The following is a 23,799-nucleotide window of genomic DNA, read 5'->3' as shown; positions in this document are numbered from 1 at the left end:
TACTGTGGAACTGCTTCCCATTTTCTAAATGTTACTGAGGCTCTTGTACAAGTTCTTTCAAATTCAGTTGAACAATATTTACATTAAGAATCCAGAAGTTCTAGATGGTAAGTCAAGGATCTGGTTAGATAGTCAGCAATTTTTTTTTTTTAATTAGAGGAAAGTTTAGTGAGAATTGGATCTTCTGTTATATTGGATACTACTGAAATTGTTGTAGATGCTGGATAGTCTGTTTTCACATTGAAATCTTACCCTTGCTGCATTTTTGTGACTTTTTCCCTGGATTGCAACTTCTGTAATACAACATCTTTGGTTGTATTTGAGGCCGAAACACCCATGGATATAATTCTTGCAACTTTGAGGTGTTTGTGTGCCTTTTGGACAAGTTGCCCAAGGACATCCTGTAGCCCTGCTTACTGAGGTCTCCTTCCCACACTGATGCAGAAGTTGGTCAGTTTCAGAGAGATTTTAGCTGGGCTTGTGTCTTCAAAGGCTGTTCAGTACTTGATTATTTTCATGTATTTATTCAGATGGAGGGAAGATAAAACATTTTAGTTGGTGTCCAGATGATTTAGAGTGCTAACTCAGTCGTTGTTAATATGCTTCTGCCATGTAGTTTGTCGTTACTTCAGAATGTCCCAGTTTTTGGAAGAACTTTAATTTTTTCCTCCTTAAGGAACCTAGTAATGAGTCTTATTGCTCCTCCTTTTTAAATAACTATTTTTTGTTTCGTATGTAGTGCAGTTCAATAGCGTAGAACGTTTTGGGGTTGTTTTGTGCTTGCTTTCTTAAGTGCTTTCCATACTGTGTTACATGTGTGTGTGATAGTGCAATGTATTGAGTTTTTGGGATTAGGTGCTGCTTTTTGTAGCCTAAAATAGCAAGTAAGACTAGTGTAAGTTGAGTAGCTACTGGCATGCAGATAAATAGTATTGTCGCAAAAGATTATCCTTGTAGTCATTATACCAACTATGTATTCAGTAATTTATCAGTTATCAATTTATCAATTACAGTATTATTCTCTTCACAGGGTTACCATTAAAAGAGACTATTGACAAGAAAACTTCATCAATAAATCTGCTGTTCATACAGGGGCTTAAAAGAAAGTTCAATTTGGGAGTAATTGATACAGTTTCCAGGTTCTAGAAAAGTTTATCTTCTGTGGTGTTCTTGCACCTGTGTTCCCTAGCTCTGACACCTGTCTCCTCCCATGCTGCTGTCTACCTGGCTTGGCTCCTGATCTCCCTCAACATTGGCTTCAGTGCTTGGTGTAGAGGAAGGGGTAAAGCATGAGGGAGGGTATTTAGTCTCAATCTCAGACCTGCTTCTGTGGTAATCCCAGCAGCAATGGCAGAACATCTTGTTCAGCGCTGCAGCTGGAATGCCGGGTGCCTCCGGTGCATCTGGTTGCCTGTATTTTGAGGGATGGTGCTTGTTTTGATGCAGGTGGAATGAATTCTCAAAGAAACTGAACTCCAGCATCTGACTGGTAGTCTCCTTGCACAGATGGCTACTGAGTTTTAACTAGGCTGAATTTGCAAGAATGTTAAGAGACCACAGAAGGTGTACGGCTGACATTAGAATAACCTCCTTAGCTTAATGTTCCTTCTCCAAATTAGGGGAGGCTCTAGAGCCCTTTGGTAAAGCTTTTATAGGAATCTTGTCATGTGCAAATATCTTCCCAGCCATGTCCTCAAAAAAGCTGAGTTGTTTTGGCTTGAAATCAAAAGGTCAGCCTAAGACAGAGGTCCACTAAAGAAAACCTGTGAACAAACTGTAAAAACATTGCAAATTTAAGTCCTGTTTTCAGAAACTTGTGTTAGAACTTGTCTGCAGGAAATGTACAAGTGTTCCTGCTGGTGGAGATGCTGGTGTGTAGTGTCAGCCACCCTTGTGTTGCCACCAGTGTCAGATAATTATCTTGGAGTCTACAAGCTTACTCCTGGTAGAAGAAATGAATGCTTGTGCTGTCTGCTTTAAGCAGAGCTATGAACCTTTCTGAAAGCTCAACTTGGAGTGTTGAGTGGACTCATCGCAAAACTAGTTTGATATTTTTTTTGAATGCATTTGTCTGGAGAGAACTCCTCAGTCCTGCACTGACACTATTTAGGGGACCTTCTAGAAATAAGACTTAATAGTAACACTTCCTCTGTCCTGACAGGTTTTTGTTACCACTGAAGACAATAGTAAATACATCCTTTTAAGAAAAAAAAAAGTACACTGTTATACTGGCTGCTGATTTGTAACTGGGGTTGAGATTTTTGGAGAGAGTGGATAACTGGGAGTTCATTTTCTAGTGGTGGTGTGTGTGGTGTGATGTGTGTGGTGGTTTTTTTTTTTTTTTAGGACTAGATTGGTGACTAGGGGCACATGTGGTGGTATTAAAAGGAAAGGAGTTTGGAAAGCAGAAGGCAGTTATGCCCATTTTTGGCTGTGTGATTACAACTGTAATTTTTTTTTTAAGGTTTTCCTGCCTTACTTCTGAACACAGGGGAGAAAACCCTGTGGGTTTTTGAAGGAAAATTGGAAAGAGACAATGTGAAGATGTGGTGAGGGAGTGATTAGTAAGCAAAGAGGAAAATGTGAATGAACAGTTTGGAAAGCATAAGTGGACATGCTGGGAAGGAGTTGGATGTGTCTGGCTGTATAAAGCAGCTAGAGGAATAAAAGCTAACACCTAGATCTGAGAGTGGTTTCAGTTGAGAGCAAATTAAGGAGCAATTGTGTTAGAAATGGAAAACAGCATTTCCTGGAATTCGAGTTAAGCAAAGAAGTGTGTGAAGAATGGAGGTTTAAAGGGTAGGACACAGTTACTGGAACAAGTGGAAGGGCTGAGGATGAGTAGTTGGATGCTGCATCTTGTAGCTAAGGGTCTTGTAGAACAGAACATGTGTGGTGAGAAAGTTGCATTGCAACTTGTAACTTTCATTAGAAGTCCTGATTGTGCACGGCAGTAGTTGGTTTAGGTTTTTAAAGAAAAAACAAATGGACAAAAAACCCAAACAAACCCCACAAAACCAAAAACCCAACTAAACCAGAAACCAACCAACTCTGAAAGGGGCTTTGCATGGGTTGTGATGAGCCTGGTTTTCACTTTTAGTAGTATGAATGCAAACATTTATTTTTGACCAGACACACATACCATGAGACAATGCAACCAGTGAATGCACAAAGAGAATACTTAGTTGACTCTGGTCATTGGCTTTGTAAGTGGATATGAAGCTTTTTTTGGTGTTTGCATTTGCTTGTTGATCGCTAATCATGTACTTTTCAAGTCTTGGTTTACTTGTGTTATATGGATATTCTGACCTTGATGTGGCAGGTGAAGTAAGCATGCAGGACTGAGACTTCCTTAGGAGTTGCTTTACAACTGAAAGGTGAAAGTCTGTGGCATTGGCAGACTCTTTTGCCTGTTCTGGCAGTGATCATGACTCTACTTAAATTTTGTGTATACATTCATTATGTAGGGCTGCTAAGAATTTGGCAGATGCCATACATCTCAAGTTGCCTTGAATATGTTGACCTTTGTTTTCTTTTCTAGTAGTTTTAAGATTTAAGTTTTCAGTGCTTCAGGTGCTTTGACAGGAAGCCCCAAGAAAGATGGATGTCTTTCCCAACCCCTCCAGCCCCCCTAGAATTAGAGAAGTACTTAATTTGTAATGGAATGACACCTCTCCTGGACAATGTACATGTAGTCAAATTCTTAACAGACCTGTTTATGAAGTTACCTGAATTTGAAAAAAACTCCATGCATTTGCATGTGCCATATTTGAATGAGCGAATGTCTGAGAAGAGGCAGACCAGTGAGTGCTGACTAAGGATTGGCGCACATGGATGGATGGATCTTCAAAAGAAATACTAAACTGAAATAAGTCAATTTCTAAAAGAATTCATAAGCTCTCTTGGTTGCTTGCAAGCCTGCAGGAAAAAAAAAAGCTGATATTGAAATGCTTTGTGCTGCGAAGTCTGTATCTAGTGGTTTTCTGACTTGCTGACTTTGACATTGGCTGAAATTGGTTTGTTCTGCTGTTGAACGTCTATCAGAAAGGAATACCTCATTGGCGTCAGTGCAGAATTAACTACATAGCCGGTGCGCATAACTCCTGGTCATGCTGCTGTGCAGAGGGACCTTGACATGCTGGAGAAATGGGCTGAGAGGAACCTCATGGAGCTCAATAAGGAGAAGTGTAAAGGCCAGCACCAGGGGAGAAATAGTCCCATGTACTGATAAATGCTGTATGCCACCCCACTGGAAAGCAGCCTTGCAGAAAAGGACCTGGGGATCCTGGTGGACAAAAAGTTGAACATGAGCCAGCGCTGTGCCCTTGTGGCAAAGGTGGCAAATACTGTCCTGGGCTGCATTTGACAAAGTATTGCCAGCAGGTTGAGGGAGGTGACCCTTTGTGTTTTAGAATGCAAAATATTAATTTAGAACTTATAAAAAATGAACAAACAGAAAACAAACGTGAACTTCCTAAATTAACTCTTGCTCATGCACAAAGCTGTTAAATACATTAAAACTGAAAATCTTCTAATGACAGTACAATTAATACAGCATATAGAAATGTGGTTGTGACCTTCATGTATACTATGGCAGCAGCTTACAGCTCTGTGTAGTGTATGGTGTAAAGGGCAACAGTTCACTGTTTTACATGCACAGTGTCCAGTGCAGTCTGTTGTAGTAAATGTGTCAGTGTTTTAGTCCATGAAGTGTTAAGCTTGTGTGGAATTTCCTGGCATTTATTCAAGAAAAACCACCTATGGCCCACAAATGGTCAAGATGCTTAAAGCATAAAAATGCAAAACCTAAAACCAGTAGGTTAGTGTGATCATCAAAGGACAGCTTTTAATTAAAAAAAAACCCCACCTTTTAATGAGTAGTAAATGACAATGAAGTTTTAGTGATTCTCTCTATGCCATAACTTCAAAGGTCCAATATCAGAAACTTAAAGAATATCACCATATAAAAAATTACAGCATGTTGCTTAATACTTGTTAGAAAGCCAAAACACATTAAAATATGGAGAGGGAAGAACAGGGAATGGGAGACTGAGTGGTACAGGGAATCCATTCCATGGAGATCAGCCATGTTGATGGTTTCTTCATCCTCACTGTTGTGTATTCTTGAGGTTATTTTTATTTGCTAACACACTCTTTGCTTCATTCTTTCTTCATTACTTTGCAGCTCCATGTCACATTTGAATTTCTCGTATATACGGTGTTTTACATACACTGGATGCTTGTTTTTTGGTCTGTTATCCCTGAAACTGTTTTTGCCCAGTTCTCAAGGTTGGTTTTCTTTGACCAGTAATTAGCAGTTGGCAAATTGTTTATGGCCTTGAGGCCTCTGGTATCATCCTGTGCCTTTATTTTTAAGGCCTCTACTGTCGTTCTGTGCTTGTGCTCCTCTATGCTGCTTTTTTCTGGGGTCCTAGGTAATTCATTCCCTACAGAAAAACTACTTGTTATTGGTATCTATTAGTTACAGAAACATATACTCACTCTTATTTGTATATACAATCTGCATGTGTGTGCTTATGTATAGCTTTTATTGAGCTTCGGACAGTTGGGTGACGTAACACCTATTGGTTTTACATATATTTATATATAACATACATAGAAAATACAAAAATTTGGATAAAAATATTTTTGTTATATATGTAAATATTATTTATGTATAAGCTCTGTATATTTTATATAAAAATATTTATAACAATAGGTGTTACATCATACAATTGTCTGAAGCTCAGTGAAAGCTATACAAATTAGATAAGTCACCTGGTGTTTAGATAATTGCTGTAGGGTTGGACAAGCTAAAACAAAGCTCCAGGCAGGCCAAGACAAGTCCAGCGGTCTGTTATTTAGCTTAACGTGAGGCCTATGGCCTGTTACAAGCAGTATCAACACCTTGTTTATGGGGTTACACTGTTCTCTTCAAAAATGCAATTATAGGTATCCCATCTTTGACTCGCGAATTTACAGTTATCAAAAAGCTCATGTATAAGTGAATACAGAGAATAATTCTGTTACTAAAATTACATATTCCTTGCTGCAGGAAAGGTTTATGTGGAAAGCGTGGTTGACAATGAGATTTTTAGAACGTGTGCTTATGTTAAGTTGTGCTGATTACAAGTGTCCTCTCTGTTGAATGTAGAGCCAGAAGTGTCAGACACTCCCCATACCAGCAGAAATGGCAAGCAGAGGCCTTCTGTCTGATTTCTGAGGAGCAGGGCAGAAATCTATCTGAAGGAATGGTATCATGTTGCTGGCTGGAATCCTTGTCCTCAGAGGCAGATCCTCTAGACAGAATTGATGTAGGCTCTTGAACTGCCATCAAATATACTTAATGTAGGAGAAGTAAGAATTTGTTTGCCTCTGCACTTTGGATGTTCTTTTAATTACTGTGTTGTGGTTTTTAATGAACCTGGAACTCCCTTGTGAAGTCGATTTGGGTTTCAGTTTATATTGGGTGATAACTTTCTTGTTTGCTTTAAGAGTGAGCAGTTTTAGTTTCTGGTGTATCACATTACTGGTGAATGAGCCTGTTCAAAGAACAAAACTGAGTGGAGAATATGAGAAGGGGGAAAAAATACTCTAAAACCTGCTTGTATTGGGTCAGCTTCTACTGTAACGAATACTGAAAAAAAACTGTCACCACTGCTTAGCTTTTCATATTACTAATATGTTAAGAAAAATAATTTTCATGTGTCTTAAGTCCTTCTTTTCAGAACTGGTGGTCTGTCACTTGCTTTGTGTAGACTTTTATTCTTGTTGTCAACAAACATATTGCTGACTTGGCTACTTAATGTGGTTTTACTTGTAAGCCGACATAATTCCAGGATGACTTTGTGTTGCCTGCCATTCATCACTTTTTGTCACTTTGGCTTTCCTGAAACTTGGTGTCCCTGTTTAAGTGTCATTCAGCTCTTCTTTTAATGTTTCCCCTCTAGTTAGAAATGTTCCCCATCTGTGTTTTCTCTTACTGTTGTGTGTTGTCAGATTTGAATTATTTTTCTATAATTTAGTTTTCTGTAACTTAGCTTGAGATATAACACGTATTGGAATTAATGTAGGAGGAAGGGGCTAAGACATGAAAAAAGCACATCTAGCTTTAAGAGGGAATGTAGCTCAAAATTAGTATTTTACCACTTGTAAGAATTAGGAAAATGTTAGAACTTTTCATATACTAATAATACTTCCACAGCTTCATATAATTTCAGTAGAAATTTAAGTGTGTTCATGCAATGAAACATTTTTGTGAGCTGACACATAGCAGTAGACCAGAAGAATAACTTTTTTAGGTTAGATTTAATATGGCCTGAGTTTCTGGGTTTAAGAACTGTAAATGTCCAGCACTCATTCCTAATGCATTCAGGGTGCATAGACTGCTTCCCTATACTCCTAAGTACTTAATGTTTGTATTCTGAATAGTAAAAATGTAAATAAATGTTTTAAAAAAAGGTAGATGTCATATAGCACTAAGTTCCTAGGAACTTTTTTGCAGATTTGGAGCAAGTTCAGGATTAACAGAAACTAATCCCCATATTAAATGGTGTATATATTTCTGACATCTTTCAATAGTAAGTCTGTTGTAGTGTCCTTCGTAGAAAAGTGGAGAAGATGTATAGGGAATAATGTGTTGTTTGACACAAGTTGTTCTGCAGTATGAATAGATGGCCACCTCCACTGGCAGGGACTTAAAAGAATAGTAGCAGAATTGAGATTCAGTGCCCTAGATTTCTGTTGGGAAACAGTTGCAGAAATAACCCCTTCCCATAAATAATGTAGTAATCTTCCTGGCTTGGTTGCTGTGGATTGCAGCTGTAGAATCAACTTAAACCACTGCCTATTTTTATAGACAAAGTACTCTCTGTTGGAGAGGGGGGGAGGCTGGAAATCTTTGCTTGATTGATGTATTAATATTAATGCAGCTACAAGACAAATTTGCAACTGAGGGAACTAATGTGAAAGATTTAAAGGCAATTTCTATCTCTTGGGCTGCTTTGCTCCTATATATCTAGGTCACTTAACATCTTCTGCAACCTTGCTGCTATTTCTTCCAATCAGCAGCACTAGGAGCAAGTATAACTTTAAAAATTAATGTAAGTGCTTGATAGGAATGTGACTCTTGCTCAGAGAAAAGATACAAATGGAATTTGAGGATTGCAGTTTTCTGAACTGGTAGAGAGCAAGAGTGCAGTGTCTATATAAAAAAACAAATCTAAGACTGGAACGCAAGCAACAGTAAGAGTTCTCTCATTTGCATGGTTGTTCTTTTACGATGCTGCTTTATAAAGGAATAGGTTATTGTGCCTCTGTTACTGACCCTGGGCAGCTGCTGAAAAGCTACAAGATTCTGCAAATTATAGTCTTCCTTATTCATGGCTGGCTCCTATTTACTTCTTGGGCTAACAGTGTCTGTATGTTTGTCTTCTATGAAGTTGGTGTAATTGAAAACGTGAGTTTACAACTCCTGTCTAGCAGATTTATACTTTGAAGAAGAGACTAAAAGCTTTACAAGACCACTTTCTTTTTTTTTTTTTTCCCTTCTCTTAGCCTAAACCTTTCTAGGTTTTTTTTTCTTTTTTTTAATGCGAGTGATTATGCATGTGATTACAGTTGTGGTAGCAACTTTCATATGCTTATACTTTCATAGAAACACCTTTGATGCTTCTTTAGATTGTTATTTTTATTGGTGCTTCATGGTGTTGATTGGATGTCAGTAAAAATACCTAATGAAGCCATATTCTGGTTCCCCAGAAGTTTCCAGTCGTTGTTCAGGGTTGTAGGAAAAGCTGTTTATTATTTCATAAGTATGACTTGTAATTCATACTGTTAAAGTTTCATCCTGTTTCTGTTACTTAGACAGAAAAAGCAGATGATGACCAGTCCTGATCAATCTCCTTTTTCCTAACTTCTCTCTCTTACTGATCTCATCAGTATACTTCTATTTCAGTAGTAATTTAATTAAAACATATACCACAAAAAAGACTTTATCATATTGCCCTTGAACAGTTGATTTCAGATAATCAAAGGCTACATCAGCTGAAATTATGTATACCATAAGTTGAAGCACAGGCACCCATCCATTCCCCTGTTCCACTGTAGTTATTCCATGTGGTGCTGCTGTTCCTGCTGCAGATCATGTTACTGGGGTCGGTGGCAGAAGCCCCAAGTGAGTGGGGACACATGGGCTGTAAGACATGGGGACACACAGGCTCTGAGATTTGGGGCACAGAGAGCAGGTTGTGTATCCTGTGGGAAGGTTTGTGTGATCTTGGTGATATAGCTTCATCTGTAATAATAGGTAGATAAAGTCGTAGATATCTAATTTGTTTTGCAGGAGGAAGGTGGTGTTAAAATCAGAATATTATAGCAACTATAAATCCTAACTTCTCACTTTTTTTCCACATCTTTAGATATTCAAGAATTTTATGAAGTGACCTTATTGGACAATCCAAAATGCATTGATCACTCTCAGCCATCTGAACCAATACAGCCTGTGAATACCTGGGACTTCTCCAGCCTTCCGAGCACAACCGTGACATCAGAAACACTGCCGAGCAGCCTTAGCCCAAGTGTAGAGGTATGATGCAGAAGTCTGTTTAATTTTTTTGTTCAGACTATTAGCTTGACATTGTTCTCTACATTTCCTTCATTTTATAAAATATTTATTTAGTAGAAAACTTACATTATTAAGATCAATAGTCTTAGGGGATTTAATTATTGAAATATTTAATAACAGATGTGTGCATTCTGCTTAGTCAAAAATTTATAAACTTGTTTGTCAAATGTACCATTAAGTGACCATTAAATTGGATTTATGCTCTGAACTTGGAACCTCGCTGACAGGCTTAGTAGGCTTATACTCATCCATACTGATGACTCTTCAGTCGTTACTTCATTAATAATTTGAGAAATCTGAAGCTATATCTTTCTGATAGTAAACTTTTCAGTCTGTTCATAAGGTATCTGCTACTTACACAGCTGTGTTTTGGAGGGACTTTTTTTTTGAAAGCTACATGAATCCAGTTGTCACTAGTGAGTGGTGAGAAAACTGGGCAGGAAAATGCACGTCAATTATTTGTATTTTCAATTTAATCAAGATCTCCCTGCCCAAGTTAAAGTTACAATGTTGCTTGATTTTTTTTTTTTTTTTTTTTTTTGCGTCAGGTCTATTATTTGTCACCGAAGAGGTGAACCTTGTTTCAAGTGTTCACTCAATACTGACAGCATTGGAAAAGGTGTGTAAGCTCGGAAGGCAGTGTGCTCTGATGACCCATTTTCCTGAGATGGTCATAGAACCCGGGAAGAGTAGAAAATGGCTGGTAGATAAAAGATCAGCGTTTTAGCCTAGCCAGGGGCAAGAGTTATATATTGCCAAGAACAGTCATTAAAATATCTTTACGTGAAAAAACTAAGCAGGCTAAGTATACCATGTTTTTCAAGTTTGGAAGTAATTGAACACTGAGGGATTGAAAGTCTAGTGTAGGAACTTGCAGTGTAGGAACGATTTATTTTCCTTTGTTTTTAGTGAATCTTGATTATACACTGGAAAACTCAAATTATGTGTCTTTGGAATCTTAGTTACCTGAAACTGCATAGAGAAGGACACTGTCTTCATAGTCACCTTATTGAAAGTTTGCTCTAAGAATTGTCATCTTTAGAGAAAAGGAAGTAATGCTAGGGTATATGATAAATACGATGGAAAACACCATTGTGCTATTTACTTGTATTACATCATCTAAATCTTAGGCGTATAGCTGTAGAACTCTTTCTGAAGACACAGTGGAAATGGAGTCTCTTAGAAGCAGGAGCAAAATGCCCTGTAGACAGTAGGGTAGGCAAGGATAGGCAAAGTTTATTTTGTCTGCTGAAGTGTTTTGAAATAAACTGGTTCTAATGCATTTCATGTTTACATGTGCAAAGAACTTAATGAGGCAATTTAAGAGTCATTACGGTTGCCCTTAGTCACAGAGGATGGATGAAGCTCTGGAAAATTGCAGATGGGCAAACACTATCTTTTAAAAAAGGGTGTATGTAGGAGCAAGGCGGGAAAGGAGGATCCAGGTTATAAAAGTACAGGAAATGATTCCACCATCTTTTTGTAGCTTCTTGAAGGGGAAAAGGAGCCAAATAATAGCATAGTTTTGTCAAACTTAGTGTGGTGATGTGTGCGTGTGGTGATGGTGTTGTGGGTTGGTTGGTTTTTGGTGTGTGGTGTGTGTTTGTTTGTGTGGTTGTTTTTTGTTTGTTTTTTTTTTTTTTCACCTAATGTAGTAGTAGTTCTTCTGGTCAGAAGAAAGTAAATATGATAAATTGACTTCAGTAAAATGGTATGGCTTAACAGGCTATATTTTGAGATAATATATCAGTTAAAGTTTCTAAAAATCGATCCCAGTTTGAGTTATTAGTGAAAATATCCCAATTAAATTATAAATTAAGCCATGGGAGGGGAATAGTGTGATGCTGCTTTGGAAGCTAAGACTAGGATGAAGCCTTGAGCAGTTGGACTAGTTAAAGGGCAGGCTCCTGTTCAACAGGACCGAGTATGGTGTCCTGCACTTTGGTTGTACTTGAGCAGCACCTGTAGCAGTTGAATAGTTCAGTGGTTTCTCAGAAAAGATCTGGGTCATTTTTGAATCTCAAGGTGAGTCAACTATGTCATGTTAATACAAGAAAAACCTTATTGATACAAGAGTATGGTGTAAAACTGTTCTACTTGGTCTGCATAAGGCTTTGCTGGAGATATTGTCAAATCTAAGGTACTATGGTGTGAAAAGATGTAAAAGAATTTAAGTGCTTCAAAGAGATTGACAAGGAAGATCTAAAGTTTGAAAAGAAATGAAGACTGATGGAAAGCTTTGGTGCAGCTTCGAAGAATTGAACACTTAATTGGGAAACAGAATTTTCCTGTGTTTGTAGGCAAAGGTAATGGGCTTAGCCAAAATGTTTTACATCTTTTCCTAAGCACCAGAATAGCGGTACATGGGCAGTCTCCCTTACTGAAGGTCTTTCAAGACAGTATAATTATCTTAAATGTCTTAAATATGTTGTTTGGTTTGTTGTTGGTTCTTTTTTTTTTTTTTCCTCTTCTATACCTTGGAGCAGTGTAATGGACTTGAGGATTTATATCCCTACTAAACTGTTGTGTTTTTTTAAACATGCTCCTAATTCCAGCAGCTGGGATGGTGAAGCAGATTGCCGCTGTGAGATTTGTGTTATGATGTTCCAACTGTAGCACGTTTTGTGCTCCCACTGTAGGGGAAACCCGCTGAAATCTGAAGTGCAGGATGATGCTTACTGTTAGATCCAGGCTTTGTGATTGTTCTCCTCTGGCCCATTCCAGAAACTGGAAAGTTTATTCTATAGAAGTTTGCTATTTTGCTACCAAAAAGTCCACAATAAGAAGGACTAACTTATTAGGTAAAGGATAGTGTTGTCCCTGTATCTTTGTATTTTACATAAAGATGCATGTGAAGGTGTAATTTAATTACAAAGTTGCATCTGTAGTTTTTATTCCTATGTGCTAGGAGACTGCCAGTAATACAAGGGCTGGTCCATGACACTGCACCAATGACAGTAGGCACATTATCATGGCAAAATCACTAATGTGTTGAAAGGAAGAATGGCCTAATTTGAGAAGTCTCACCATAGACATAAGTGGATGCTCTCAACCGAATTGTTTGCTAGATAATGCAGCTGCTTCTCCAGTACTGTCTAGTGGTCACGGTATATAGTATTGTCTAACAGAACCTGCTATAGTGTGGATTACTTTGTTATTTTTCTAAGTGACCCAGATTTGTTTATGAGAAAGCCACCTGTATTCCTTCAGCCAGTATCTCGAGTATCATGTGGAAGTCAGACAGTTGTTTGACCTTCAGTATATGGAACTCAGATTTTACATTTACTGCCAGTATTTAAAAGTATAGTTGTATATGCTGATGTTGAAGCTGGTTTATGTGAAACTGAAACCAAACTTTTCTCAGTGTCTCTGTCGCCTTAAGTAAATGTAACCTCGTATTTCACTAGTTAAAATACTGCTTCCATGTTATGGTTGTAAAGGTGGACAGTTTTGAAGACTCGTAGTTCAGTGTTGGTTTCATTTCCTTTTTCTGAAGGTCTTAGTTTAGCTTTCAAATATATATGAAAATTGTTATAGTAGACATATCATCTTGTACATATTATCGGCCTTAATTCTTTCATCTTTGGTGACTGGTGTGGTGGGGTTTTTTGTGTGTGTGTTTTGGTGGGTTTTTTTTGTTGTCTGTTTGTGGTTTTTTCTTTGTATACCTGTAAGGCAATACCCTTCCCTCAATATTTTGAAATTTAATAAAAATTATGAGGAGAAATGCTTATGTATTGACAGTTTATATTACACATACTTGCTATGTGTACCTCATGAAAATTTGGTTTTATCTTGTGAAACTTAATGCATTTTGGTTTCAATATGTTGCTTTTTTACATACTTAGATTTTTTTTTTTTCTGGTTTTAATCAACCCAAGGGCATAACCATTCTGCTACAGCATGTGTTTAATGATTTATTTTGCTTCCTGAAAATTACTAGAGACTGGAAGGAACTTGAGTTTAGTATATCTGATTTTGTTCATAGCCAGCTTTTTTTTTTTTTAACAGAAACTGTCACTTTTTAGACTTGCAAGGCTGCTGCCCATTTCACTATTAGTTCATTAACAAGATATAATCAGATCAGCATACCAGCTGCACTTTGAGGTTATTTTAGCTTTATTCTGTTGCTTGCCAGGCTGGTAGGACTGTGGGTGATAAGAATGGGACAGATTTTTCTTACTTGCGAATTGTTAACCTTGAAAGTAATACCATTCAACCCTGTTTCTTTTACCTTAATGATATATTTGTGATGTAGTTAATCTGGGCCAAATGAGTATTCTTCCAGCTGACACTTCGATGGTATATGCGAGAGAGTTGCTTGACAGTAGGAATGTAATGCTCCCCTACAGTGATTAGGGATTGTATTACAAGAACTTTCTACACAGCTGACTTTGGGAATGACTTTTTAGCAATGCGTGCTTGTGTATATACATAGAATAGTGGTATACAAGCTTAGGTTGCCTGAGGACTTTTAAAATGGGACATAGCCTAGTTCTGCTTTTGCGTTCATTCTTCTGGATTGAAAGACTGGCGTGTTTGTAATCCCCATAGGTATTGTATTAGAGAAAGTTAGAGCTGCAGATTGCAGTTTTCCACTTCACAGCAATCTGTTCTCTTTTCCATGCTTTATGTTTCCTGGAAACTTATTTGACAGTTTTATTTGTTTTGATCTCCAGTAGAAAAAGATAATGAGGCAATAAAAAATAAAGATATTCAAGACAGTGATAAACAGGAATGATAATCCTTTCAGTTCGAAGGACTAGCAAAAAATCCCCACAGATTCAACTTGAAAAGGTTCAAAAGGTGCGTACCTTTCTCCTTTGTACATTAAATACTGAATTTTAGATGTGCATTGGCAAAGCAGCTAACAAATCCAAAGCAAGAACTCTTAACACTAGTAATTGTGTGAGAGAAATGTGTGCAGGGGGAGCAGCCTTGTAAGCTGTTTGCTGTGATCTGTAGTGCCATCTGTAGGTGGGACAGTTTGTGTTTGAGAAATACGTGGTGAAACTTGAATCACCGGTAGAAAAGAAATCTCCTTTGCCCTAATTCACTAGGGTATTACTAAGGAAATAGTTGTCTTCTGGCATTCTTTTTTTTTTTTTTTTAAAATCTGTAGGATATGTTTTAATATTGTCACTGTTTTATTTCAAGCTAAACAGTGAACACTTTAGCTTCTCAGATTTGAAAGTAGCCATAATAATTTCATTTTAGATGTTTGGGAAAAAAAAAAAAAAACCACAAACCTGCAGAACACTGTCTCAAAAGAAATGTTTTGTCTTGCGAGGTGAAGCTCAATCTGGAGTGTCTTACTCTTGCAGTTGGGCCAACAGATCTATGTATTTAGTGGGTAATGGTGGCTGATTTTGGTCTGATCAGTGGTTTCCCTATTTATTTGCACATACCCCTGTGTTTAGTATCTGGCATGTAGAGAGGCTGGCTGGCTCACCGTCTTCTAAGGCCTTTCGCCAATTTCTTTTAATAAAAAGAAAGCCAAAGAGGAAGGAAAATAGCTGAAATTATAGACATGTCAGCTAAATTTGACACCAGGTGGGGTGGAATGAAACTCTCTAAACATCCTAGAATCATAAAATAATTCAGGCTCTACCTGTGAGGTTGATCAGAATGCAAAGGGTTTCAACCAGCTGAGCCTCGAAAACCTCCGAGGGTGGGACCTGTAAAATCTTTCTGGGTGATCTGTTCCAGTGCTTGACTATCCCTGTGATGAAAAAACTTTTCCTTATTTCTGATTTAAACCTCTGTTCCAATTTATTTGCTGTTTCTCAGGTCATTCCATCATGCAACATGCATTTGGCTCTGTCTCCTGGGTGACCTCACTGGAGACACTGGAAGGCTGCTTTTAGGTTGCACTGAACTTTTTTCTGAAAGCTAAAACAAGCCCCATGCCCCATCCTGTCTTTGAGGGCCAAGTCTTCCAGCCTCCTCAGCATGTTGATGGCTTTCTGCAGAATTTGCTCTAGGTTATCGACATCCTTGTCATATTGGGGGGCCTGAAACTGAATGCAGTGTTCCAGATGCCTCATTAGAAGTGCCACGCAAAGGGGAATAACGGTTTTGCTTGATACTACTGTGTTTCTGCTAATGCAGCTTCTGTTAGCCTCCTTTGCTGTTGAGGCACACTGCAGGCTTGTGTTTGGTTTGCTCAGTTATCTGTAAAAAGACAAGTAATGGTCCATGTGAATATTCGAAAAGGATAGGCCTAAGCTAATGTAATTTTCACCTATGGTATGGGCATTGGTTTTATTTACAAAGCAAGCAGTAATGTCTTTCACCTTTGTAAGATTTTGCTAGTTTTGTGTAACTTCTTAATAAAATGAGCTGACAGTCTAGAGGAAGGAACTGTGGATGTATGATTTCTAGTAGAATGAAAAACATCAAAGTTTAATCAGTAGCAGTTTGTATTGAAAATGGAATGGTACATCAAGCAGTTAATTGAGATCTTAGAGGAAATCTCAGAAGGAGACACCTGTTTATATAGATTGCATTATTAAAGTGGTGGGATACTCTAGTTCTGTTTTTCTGTTTCTGAATTTTGTTGGTGGCAATAGCCTCACCTGCCCTTACAAATGCAGTCAGTCGTACCTGTTGTAATGGCAAGCTGTTCCTCGGAAAATCCCAGATCTATTGCACTGACTACAAATACCTTCTTTGCCTTCATGTTTTTAAAGATTCAGTACTGACTAGCTTGATGATACCCTATGTCTGATTGCTGTACTCCATGTTATACTACTCCTTTATGCTTGTATCTATATGTGTGTATTGCTCGTTATTTATATCAGCTCCTTTTCTGCAGAAATGGTGTGCTGCTTTTATCTGAGCACCTACTAGTGTATAGTCTTGGGTCACTCAGGAGCCTCATTGGTTTCTCTGTGTCAGCTTTACAGTGGGGAAATTATATTTGGCTTGTGAAGGATTTTACCTTCAATTCTTGAAATCCCGGATGTTTGTACAAATAAAAAGAGTATAAGTCTTGAACCACAGCTCAAGTTGTCCAGGGGCAGACTTCTGGTCAAACTGAATGCAAAAGCAAACAAGCAAAACCCCCATGCTCAGTTCAGGATGCATACACAAGCAATTAAAATCCACTGTTTCTAAAAACTTACCTTTCTCAGTTCCGAAGTAAATAGAGAACTTACACAAAATTATGTGAATTTGGTATCTTATTATGTTTGTTTTAAACTTGTAATAATTACATCTTGCAGCCAGGTTTAAAGGTAGCTAGATAAATTAGGTTACAGCACCTTAGAATTTTAATATTTTCTTTACTAAAGGAGCTGAGAAAATGTTTGCAGTGATGATAGTGCTTGATCTTTACTGAGTCTTTGAAATGTCTGCTCAAATATGCTGAGGTTGGGCAGTTGATGTACCCTTGTAAAGCCGAGCTGAGCCTGCTGCTCTGGTTACACCTGTGCCAGCTGTGTGTTACGCAGGTTTTCTCAGAGAACCTGAAAGAACATTAGTATTTAAATAACCATATGCACTTTTAAATTTGTGGATAGATCCAAAGCATTGTTTTCATTTGCATGATTTATTTCTGTGTATGATTTGTCTGTGCATGAATTTTCCTTTATTTAGTTGTCTGGTGACTTTGTAGATATAATCTCTCGATGCCTGTGAAGGCACAAAAGTGACTGTCAAACGTAACTTGAAAGAATTGGTAGACAATTCAAGGCAAAAAAAAGTATTTCCTTTGTTTCTCACATGAGAATCATCCTTAGTTTTTTAATATTAATGCCACAAATAGCGGTGGATGAAAATGCACTTTTTTCCTTCTGGCCAAACTGTATAGAATGGTTGTTGCTGGTTGTTACTCAGATCACTTGGAGCTGACAGGACAGAAAGGTTTATTTTCTGTAAGTATGAATGACATGAACAGACTGCAATGCTTCTCACAAATTCAGCAGAATAATAGTGATTTTAATGGCTAAGAGTACTGTATGGAAATGTCTTATTCTTCAGTGCATTAAAAATGGGGCTTTCCATGCACTTCATGATTTTGATTCAAGTTTTGGTGTGTCCTTTAATATCTTTCCGTTGCTTTCCACAATACAATTTAAAGGGAAGAAGGTTCTAAGTTATATTTTAATAGTTTAATTGCAGTAGTTTTAGTTCTTGTTTCCTTATCTACTTCTCATTTTGAAAAAACTGTTTCTTCTGAGCTCCAAAATTTAACACACTTGGTCATTCAAGGAGTTTAAAAAAATTGTCTTCGGGAAGCTGTATTATTGTTTCTTATGGCAATGCTAAGTCTCATGAATGTTTGAGTCTTGGTCAATCTTGTTTGAATATTTTTTTTTCTTCTCTATGCAGTATTTTCCAATGAAACGTCTGCAGAAATTGATTTTTGGGTTGGCAACCTGAAAGAAGTTGGGTGCTTTCTATGATAAGACTGCACTTAGGTCTTGTTAAAAGGATGATAGTGAGTGGGAGGGGAAAAAATTGGTTGATGATGATCCTTAGTTCTGAGAGTGAGTCCCAAAGAAGGCAAGCGGATAAAAAAAATTGAGGGAAAAGAAGTGATTGACCCTGAATGTAAGGCAGTTGTAGCCAGAATTAGTCTGTAGAAGCTTCATCTTGAACTACAGTGGCTGAGAGAAATGTGAGTGATGAAAAAGTGTCATTGATCTTTGCCCTCCGTAGATGGAGCATGAGGGACCAGCAGAGTCTTGGTGTGCTGCTGGGGCTCCTAATGCAAAGTCTGTGCAAGAAACGCACACGTGGGCTGACCACGTGTCTTGCTCTGGTTGTTGGAGACATTTCTGGGCAAGACACAAGACGTGTGCCAAGCCACCTAAAAATGCATTTCCTCAGTTTCCTGGTGTCTTTTGGTTGTTGCACTTCGTCAATGTCTCTGAACTTTACAGTCTTCCCAACAGAAGACTTGGGAAATTCAATGATGATTTGTGTGGGGGTACCTCGTGTGCATTCACCTATGAGGGTAATTTTTTTTTTTTTCTTTTTCCGACAAAAGGGAAAGTTCCATCAGTTTAACTGGTGGTTCACTTTTCTGCTTTCTGAAGTCAGAATGTTTAGACTTATGTCTAGGTTGAGCCTTATTAATATGAAAGATGCATAGCTTTCCAACTGGTGCTTTGCAGCAATGAAAACCTCACCTAGGTGTTCATAATAGAAATTCCTTACAAACTTTATAGACTGTGAAAATGAAAAATTTCTCTGGCTTGACTTGGACACACAAAGTAAATATCCTGGTCTTGGCTGAATGGTATAAGATTTACCTTGAAATTTCGTTCAAGCTGAATGGGGTTGATTTACTAGTGTGCAATCAAGCTTTTCTTTAATGTTTGAGGTTTTGGGGATGTGGTTTGTTTTTTGGGTTTTGTTTGTTTTTTAAATGAGAGAAGGATTTGATAAAGTCCTCATTTTCCTCTTTGTTCTGTAAAGGCACCACTTACCTGAAAAATAAAACATGTAATTTTAGCAAGGATAGTTTCCTTAATTTTTTTTTTAACTTTTTCTTTTCTGACTTCCCCCCCCATAGAAATGGCAGAGCCAACGAATGAAGTGGAGGAAAGTTGCAGAAAATTTAAAGGGAATAGTGAGAATGGTGTAGATAGACACCTAGTATGTTCTAGAGTTGTTTGCTGATGTGAAATATATTAATTTTGGCCAGGTGTACATCTTGGGCTAAAAGCAAAATGGTGCAGGTAAGATTTAATAGTTTTCAAATAATTATTGAATATTTTCAATGTGCTTCAATGTTTGTAGCAAAGGTGTTAGTGGGAGTCCTAATAGGACAAGGTAGCAGCAACTGAGTTAACTAGTTGCTTTTAATGCCTCTTGTGAGAAATTGATGTAATAAGGTTCTTACCAGTGTATGAAACTGTCAGTTTAGTGTTTCCTAGTCCATAGGTTTTTTGTGCCCAAGTGTGTTACTTTTCCCAGCTGTGCTTATTAGGCTGAGAAGACAACGCCAGCACATACAAACTTTGCCTTGTCACTGTATTACACCCTTACAAAAGGAAATGAAATTCTAGGTTAATTCAAGGCTCAAAATAGCGTTTCTCTTGCAATATGCATTACTCTTTCCTTCCCACTTTCTTTTCTCCCTGTTCTACATGGAATATTCCATTCATTACTGCCTAAGAAATCAGTTATTTTGCAGTCTGCAAATGCTGAAATGACGTTAGAGGAGAGATACTTGCTTGCAACCAAAACTATTTTTGAACAAACGCTTCATTTTAGAAATTATAACCAGCTAAGAAAAGCTGAATTGAGATTTTTTTGCAGTAAAATAGTTTTGTATTGCATTTCATCAAATGATTCCTTATGATGCTCATGCGTTAGGTAATCCGGAAAGAAGAGTATATGAAATAGAATACGAGGAGGTACTTAACTGGTATGGAATAGGATTTGGCATATTTTCTAGGATATTTTCAAGAATAAATTTAAATTTTTCAGATGTAGATAATCAAAATAGGTTAAGAAGCTTCCATGAAACTTAAAGCATTTGTATTTTAGCCTGCCTCTATTTTTTTTTTTTTTTTTTTTTTCCTCTCCACGGTGTTTCTACCTCTGAGTGAATCCAAAGAGAAACCTGGCACACATTCTACTTTTTGGACTATTAAATAAGTGTGTTCTTTCTCGTTCTGTTGACATGGTGTTTAGCTGTGATTGAAAATAAAGCTTTTAAATGTTGGGAAAGATACCTGCTATGCTGAAACGATGGATTGCTTGTGCATTGTAACAACAAAGGTAAGATAATACAGCTTTTGATTAATGCCTACAGTCTTGGAAGTTCTTGTTGAATCTTTATTTCAGTTTTTATTTACCTGTAATGAAAATGTCTTTACAGTTTTCTAGTGTTAATTTTTTTTAACTTTAACTGCACAGATTGCCAAAATAAATTCTGTAGTTGTTGCTAAGAATAATCATAGATATTAATTCTTTAAGAGCTAATTATGCACATATTGAAAAACTCAGGTGTAATAGAATGATGAAATTTTTTTGTCATTCCGCAGTAAGACTCTTTTCTATAAAAATTCACTCTTTAGATGTGCTAAAATAGTAGCTTGCTTTTTATTCCAGAATGAGGAATTCCAAACAATGTTTTACATAACCTTTATGAGGATATGTTTAAAATCATGATTAAAGAGATGATGATGAATCTGGGAAGTATTTTAAGGATGGATATATTTCAAGATACTTTGTAATTTTGTCATCTTTCTGCTCTGAGATGAAGATACCCAGATAGCTTAATGTCATTACTTCTGTGCTAGGGTAAAGTTTTATGTATGATTGTTTTTATACAGTTCACCTCTACCTGCTAAAGATACATTCTGTTTATGGATCAGAATTTAGTAGTAATGTGCTTGTGTAATATTGACATAGTGAGTTTGGTCTTTTGGAAGCTTTTTATTTTCCTGCAAGTGGTAAACTGATGTTCTGTATTGCTGCCTTTTCCCTGGATGTTCAAATAGTTGCAGGTTTAATTTTTTTTTCAACAAGCTACTTTGACTTCTAGCATTTTTCTGGGTAACTGAAGACAAAATTTTTTCATACAAACGTCGTTTTTGAGAAGTAGAGTAAAATTGAACATCTGTAAGAATATTACATGGGTTTAGTGATAGCTTTTATAAAAGGTCAAGATGCTTGTCGGTCTGACACGAGGAAGCACAGGCTGATTAGAATGGGTGAAGTTACCTTGTCTCTCATCAGCAAGAGAGTCTTTCTGGTGTCTGAGCTGTTGCTTTGGGGGTTTTTATTGGAAGTGAAACATAGCCTCTAAAATCACAATTTGTGGCATTTCTGCTTTATTTCTTTTAAAATATTCTCTTTCGTACCGTGAGATTAGGATAGAATGTTAATTCCTTGACTTTGGTTATATTGATATGCACCTTAATTTCACTGTACTCATTTTTTAAAAGTGAGGGGCAGTGCCGTCATATTTTATAATTGAACTGCTCAACTTTAGTTTTATTTTGTGCATTTGTTTACCTTCCCATATGTACTGTCTAAAAGCAAAAGGATGACTTACATGGAAATTTAAGCCAACAGAAAACATATTCTGGGAAAAAATGTATTGTTTTTCAGTCTGATCAGCCTGGCTCTGAGCGCTGAGCAAGTCAGGCTGTTCGCAGGAACACTGCCCGAGAGAGGAGGAGATGATCATCCTCCCGCACAGCAGAGTCTCAGATGGGCTCACACTGATCGTGCATTTCCACCTGGAGTTACCAGTACTTAAGCTTTCCTGCCTGGTTCGTGTCAAGTTTTGGCCTCATTTAACTAAATGCTGATGTAGTACCTTGTAGCTTCAACTAAAGCTGTTTATTTCAGTGAGGCTTAAAAAAGGACTGTTTGCTTCTCTGTGAACATGTGTGTATCAAATGACTTGGAAGTTGTAGTTCAATCAAAAATACATTCCTTGGTTTTGTGCTTAAACCTATTTCTCAGACTTAAAGGAAAAAGAAAGCATGTAAGTAAGGCAATTTTGAAATCAGCATTAAAGAAATGTATGATAGGATTAGTAATAGTGTTAAATGTTTCCCCTTTTTCCACCTGGAGTGGAGGAGTATTTGAAACAATTCATTGTTATTTTTCTATTTCTGAGTAGGGAAGAGAAGAATTTGGTCAGTGAGATGAATTTTCTAATGTATTTGTATTTGATCCTTGATAATTATTTCTTTAATTCAGAATTAAAATCTAGTCACGATTGGTGAACAGGTCCTTAAACTATTTTCTGTCCTGCCTTCTAAGGTTTAGCTGGTTTACTTTGCCCTAATCTATTGCAAAGAGTACTGATTAATACAGTATTTTTTTTTTTTTCTCCTTATGTGGGCACATTTGCTTTGGTGTAGGTAGGCAAATTTGCATCACTGCAACCATGGATACTATTAAGAGCAGGCACGTGGGCTGAGCTTACAGTAATGAATTTTATTTAAGTAACAGAAATGAATTCATGGCACTTAAAAATACAGAATATGAAAAATCATTGATTTTTCCAGAAAAGCGATTTTTTGAGCAGTCATTCTTAGCTTGTTTGTTCAGTAGTATACTCTCAGTAAAACAGTTGAATTTAAAGTGATGTAAAATTTCTTCGAATAATATTTCTAGTAAGACTAGTGCAAAAGAATGATTGTATTGTATCGTTTTGATTTCACAATACTAAGCAGCATGCTGCTTGGACTATACCAGAGCAGTTCTGGTCCAGTCCCTTGCTTCTGACAGTAGCCATGACCCAGTATCGTGGGAGAAGGGAAGCGTGTATGATCCATCAGCCTGTTACCAAGGGAGAAAGATGAAGTGTTTTTCTAAGTTGTTAAGCTTAGAAATTGTGAGTCCTCATAAATTGTGGCTCACCTCTGTTCTGGGCGAGGGCAGTGATGTGGCTGCGCAAGGTGGGGGCTGGATGGAGCCTGAACACAGGAGCACAGCTACAGCCAGCCTGGCTGGAGATGGGAAGGTGACACTGGCTTTGTGTCATTCCTGCAGATTTCCTCTCTTGGTTGTGCAGTGTACTGCAGTTCAGTCCCATTGTTATTATCGTCAGTTTTCAGAATTTCCTTCAACTTCAGTGAATTGTGCCTCCTCACCTACTGCTTGCCAGTGCAAAAGGGAATGACAGAATCTCTTGCGTTGGCAGTGATGTGTCTAGTCCAACCCCTTGCTTAAAGCAGGGTCAGCATCAAATTCAGACCAGGTTACTAAGGGCTTTGACTAGGTCTTGTAAACCCCCTCGCCCTGTCTCAATTTGAGGTTGTCTCTCCTTCTGCAAGGGCCAAGCTTTTTCTTCCTAACCTTCTTTTAGACATTAGAAGGCTGCTACTAGCTCCTGCAAAGCTGCCTTTTCTACAGGTCAAACAAGCCCAGTTCCCTGAACCTTTCTTCATCGTGCTTCAGCCACTTGACCATCCTGGTGACTTTCCACTGTACTTGTTCCTGTATTCCATATATGATCTAACACAGGACTGTCAAACTTGTCTTCACTGGGGCCTGCATCAGCCTCGTGGTTGCCTTCAAAGTGCCAAACGTAATTTTAGGACTGTAGAAACGTAACTACTCCTGAAAAAAGTGTTTGCAAAAGCATAAAGAGAAGTTACAGCACAATTTAACCTCTGGGAGGTACTGTGTGCATAAAAACTGAAAACTCCGGTATTGGTAGGAAATAAAATGTGCTAGAGGCAATTGTGTGA

At 37.6% G+C, this 23,799-nt stretch overlaps 1 protein-coding gene across 3 annotated transcripts in view; it reads left to right on the top strand.

Moving 5' to 3' along the window:
* DLG1 (discs large MAGUK scaffold protein 1) overlaps positions 1–23,799 on the top strand; it is a 154,457-nt gene that overhangs the window by 4,927 nt on the left and 125,731 nt on the right. For all 3 annotated transcript variants that reach the window (XM_065640450.1, XM_065640449.1, XM_065640448.1), the window contains exon 3: positions 9,420–9,586. In XM_065640450.1, coding sequence (XP_065496522.1) covers positions 9,420–9,586 — 167 coding nt within the window. The remainder of the gene's footprint in view (positions 1–9,419; positions 9,587–23,799) is intronic.

The sequence above is a fragment of the Caloenas nicobarica genome, chromosome 8 (genome assembly GCF_036013445.1).
Source record: "Caloenas nicobarica isolate bCalNic1 chromosome 8, bCalNic1.hap1, whole genome shotgun sequence".
Lineage (NCBI taxonomy): Eukaryota > Metazoa > Chordata > Aves > Columbiformes > Columbidae > Caloenas > Caloenas nicobarica.
The sequence above is the reverse complement of the archived record's forward strand: the minus strand, read 5'-3'. Positions and strand labels throughout refer to the sequence as shown.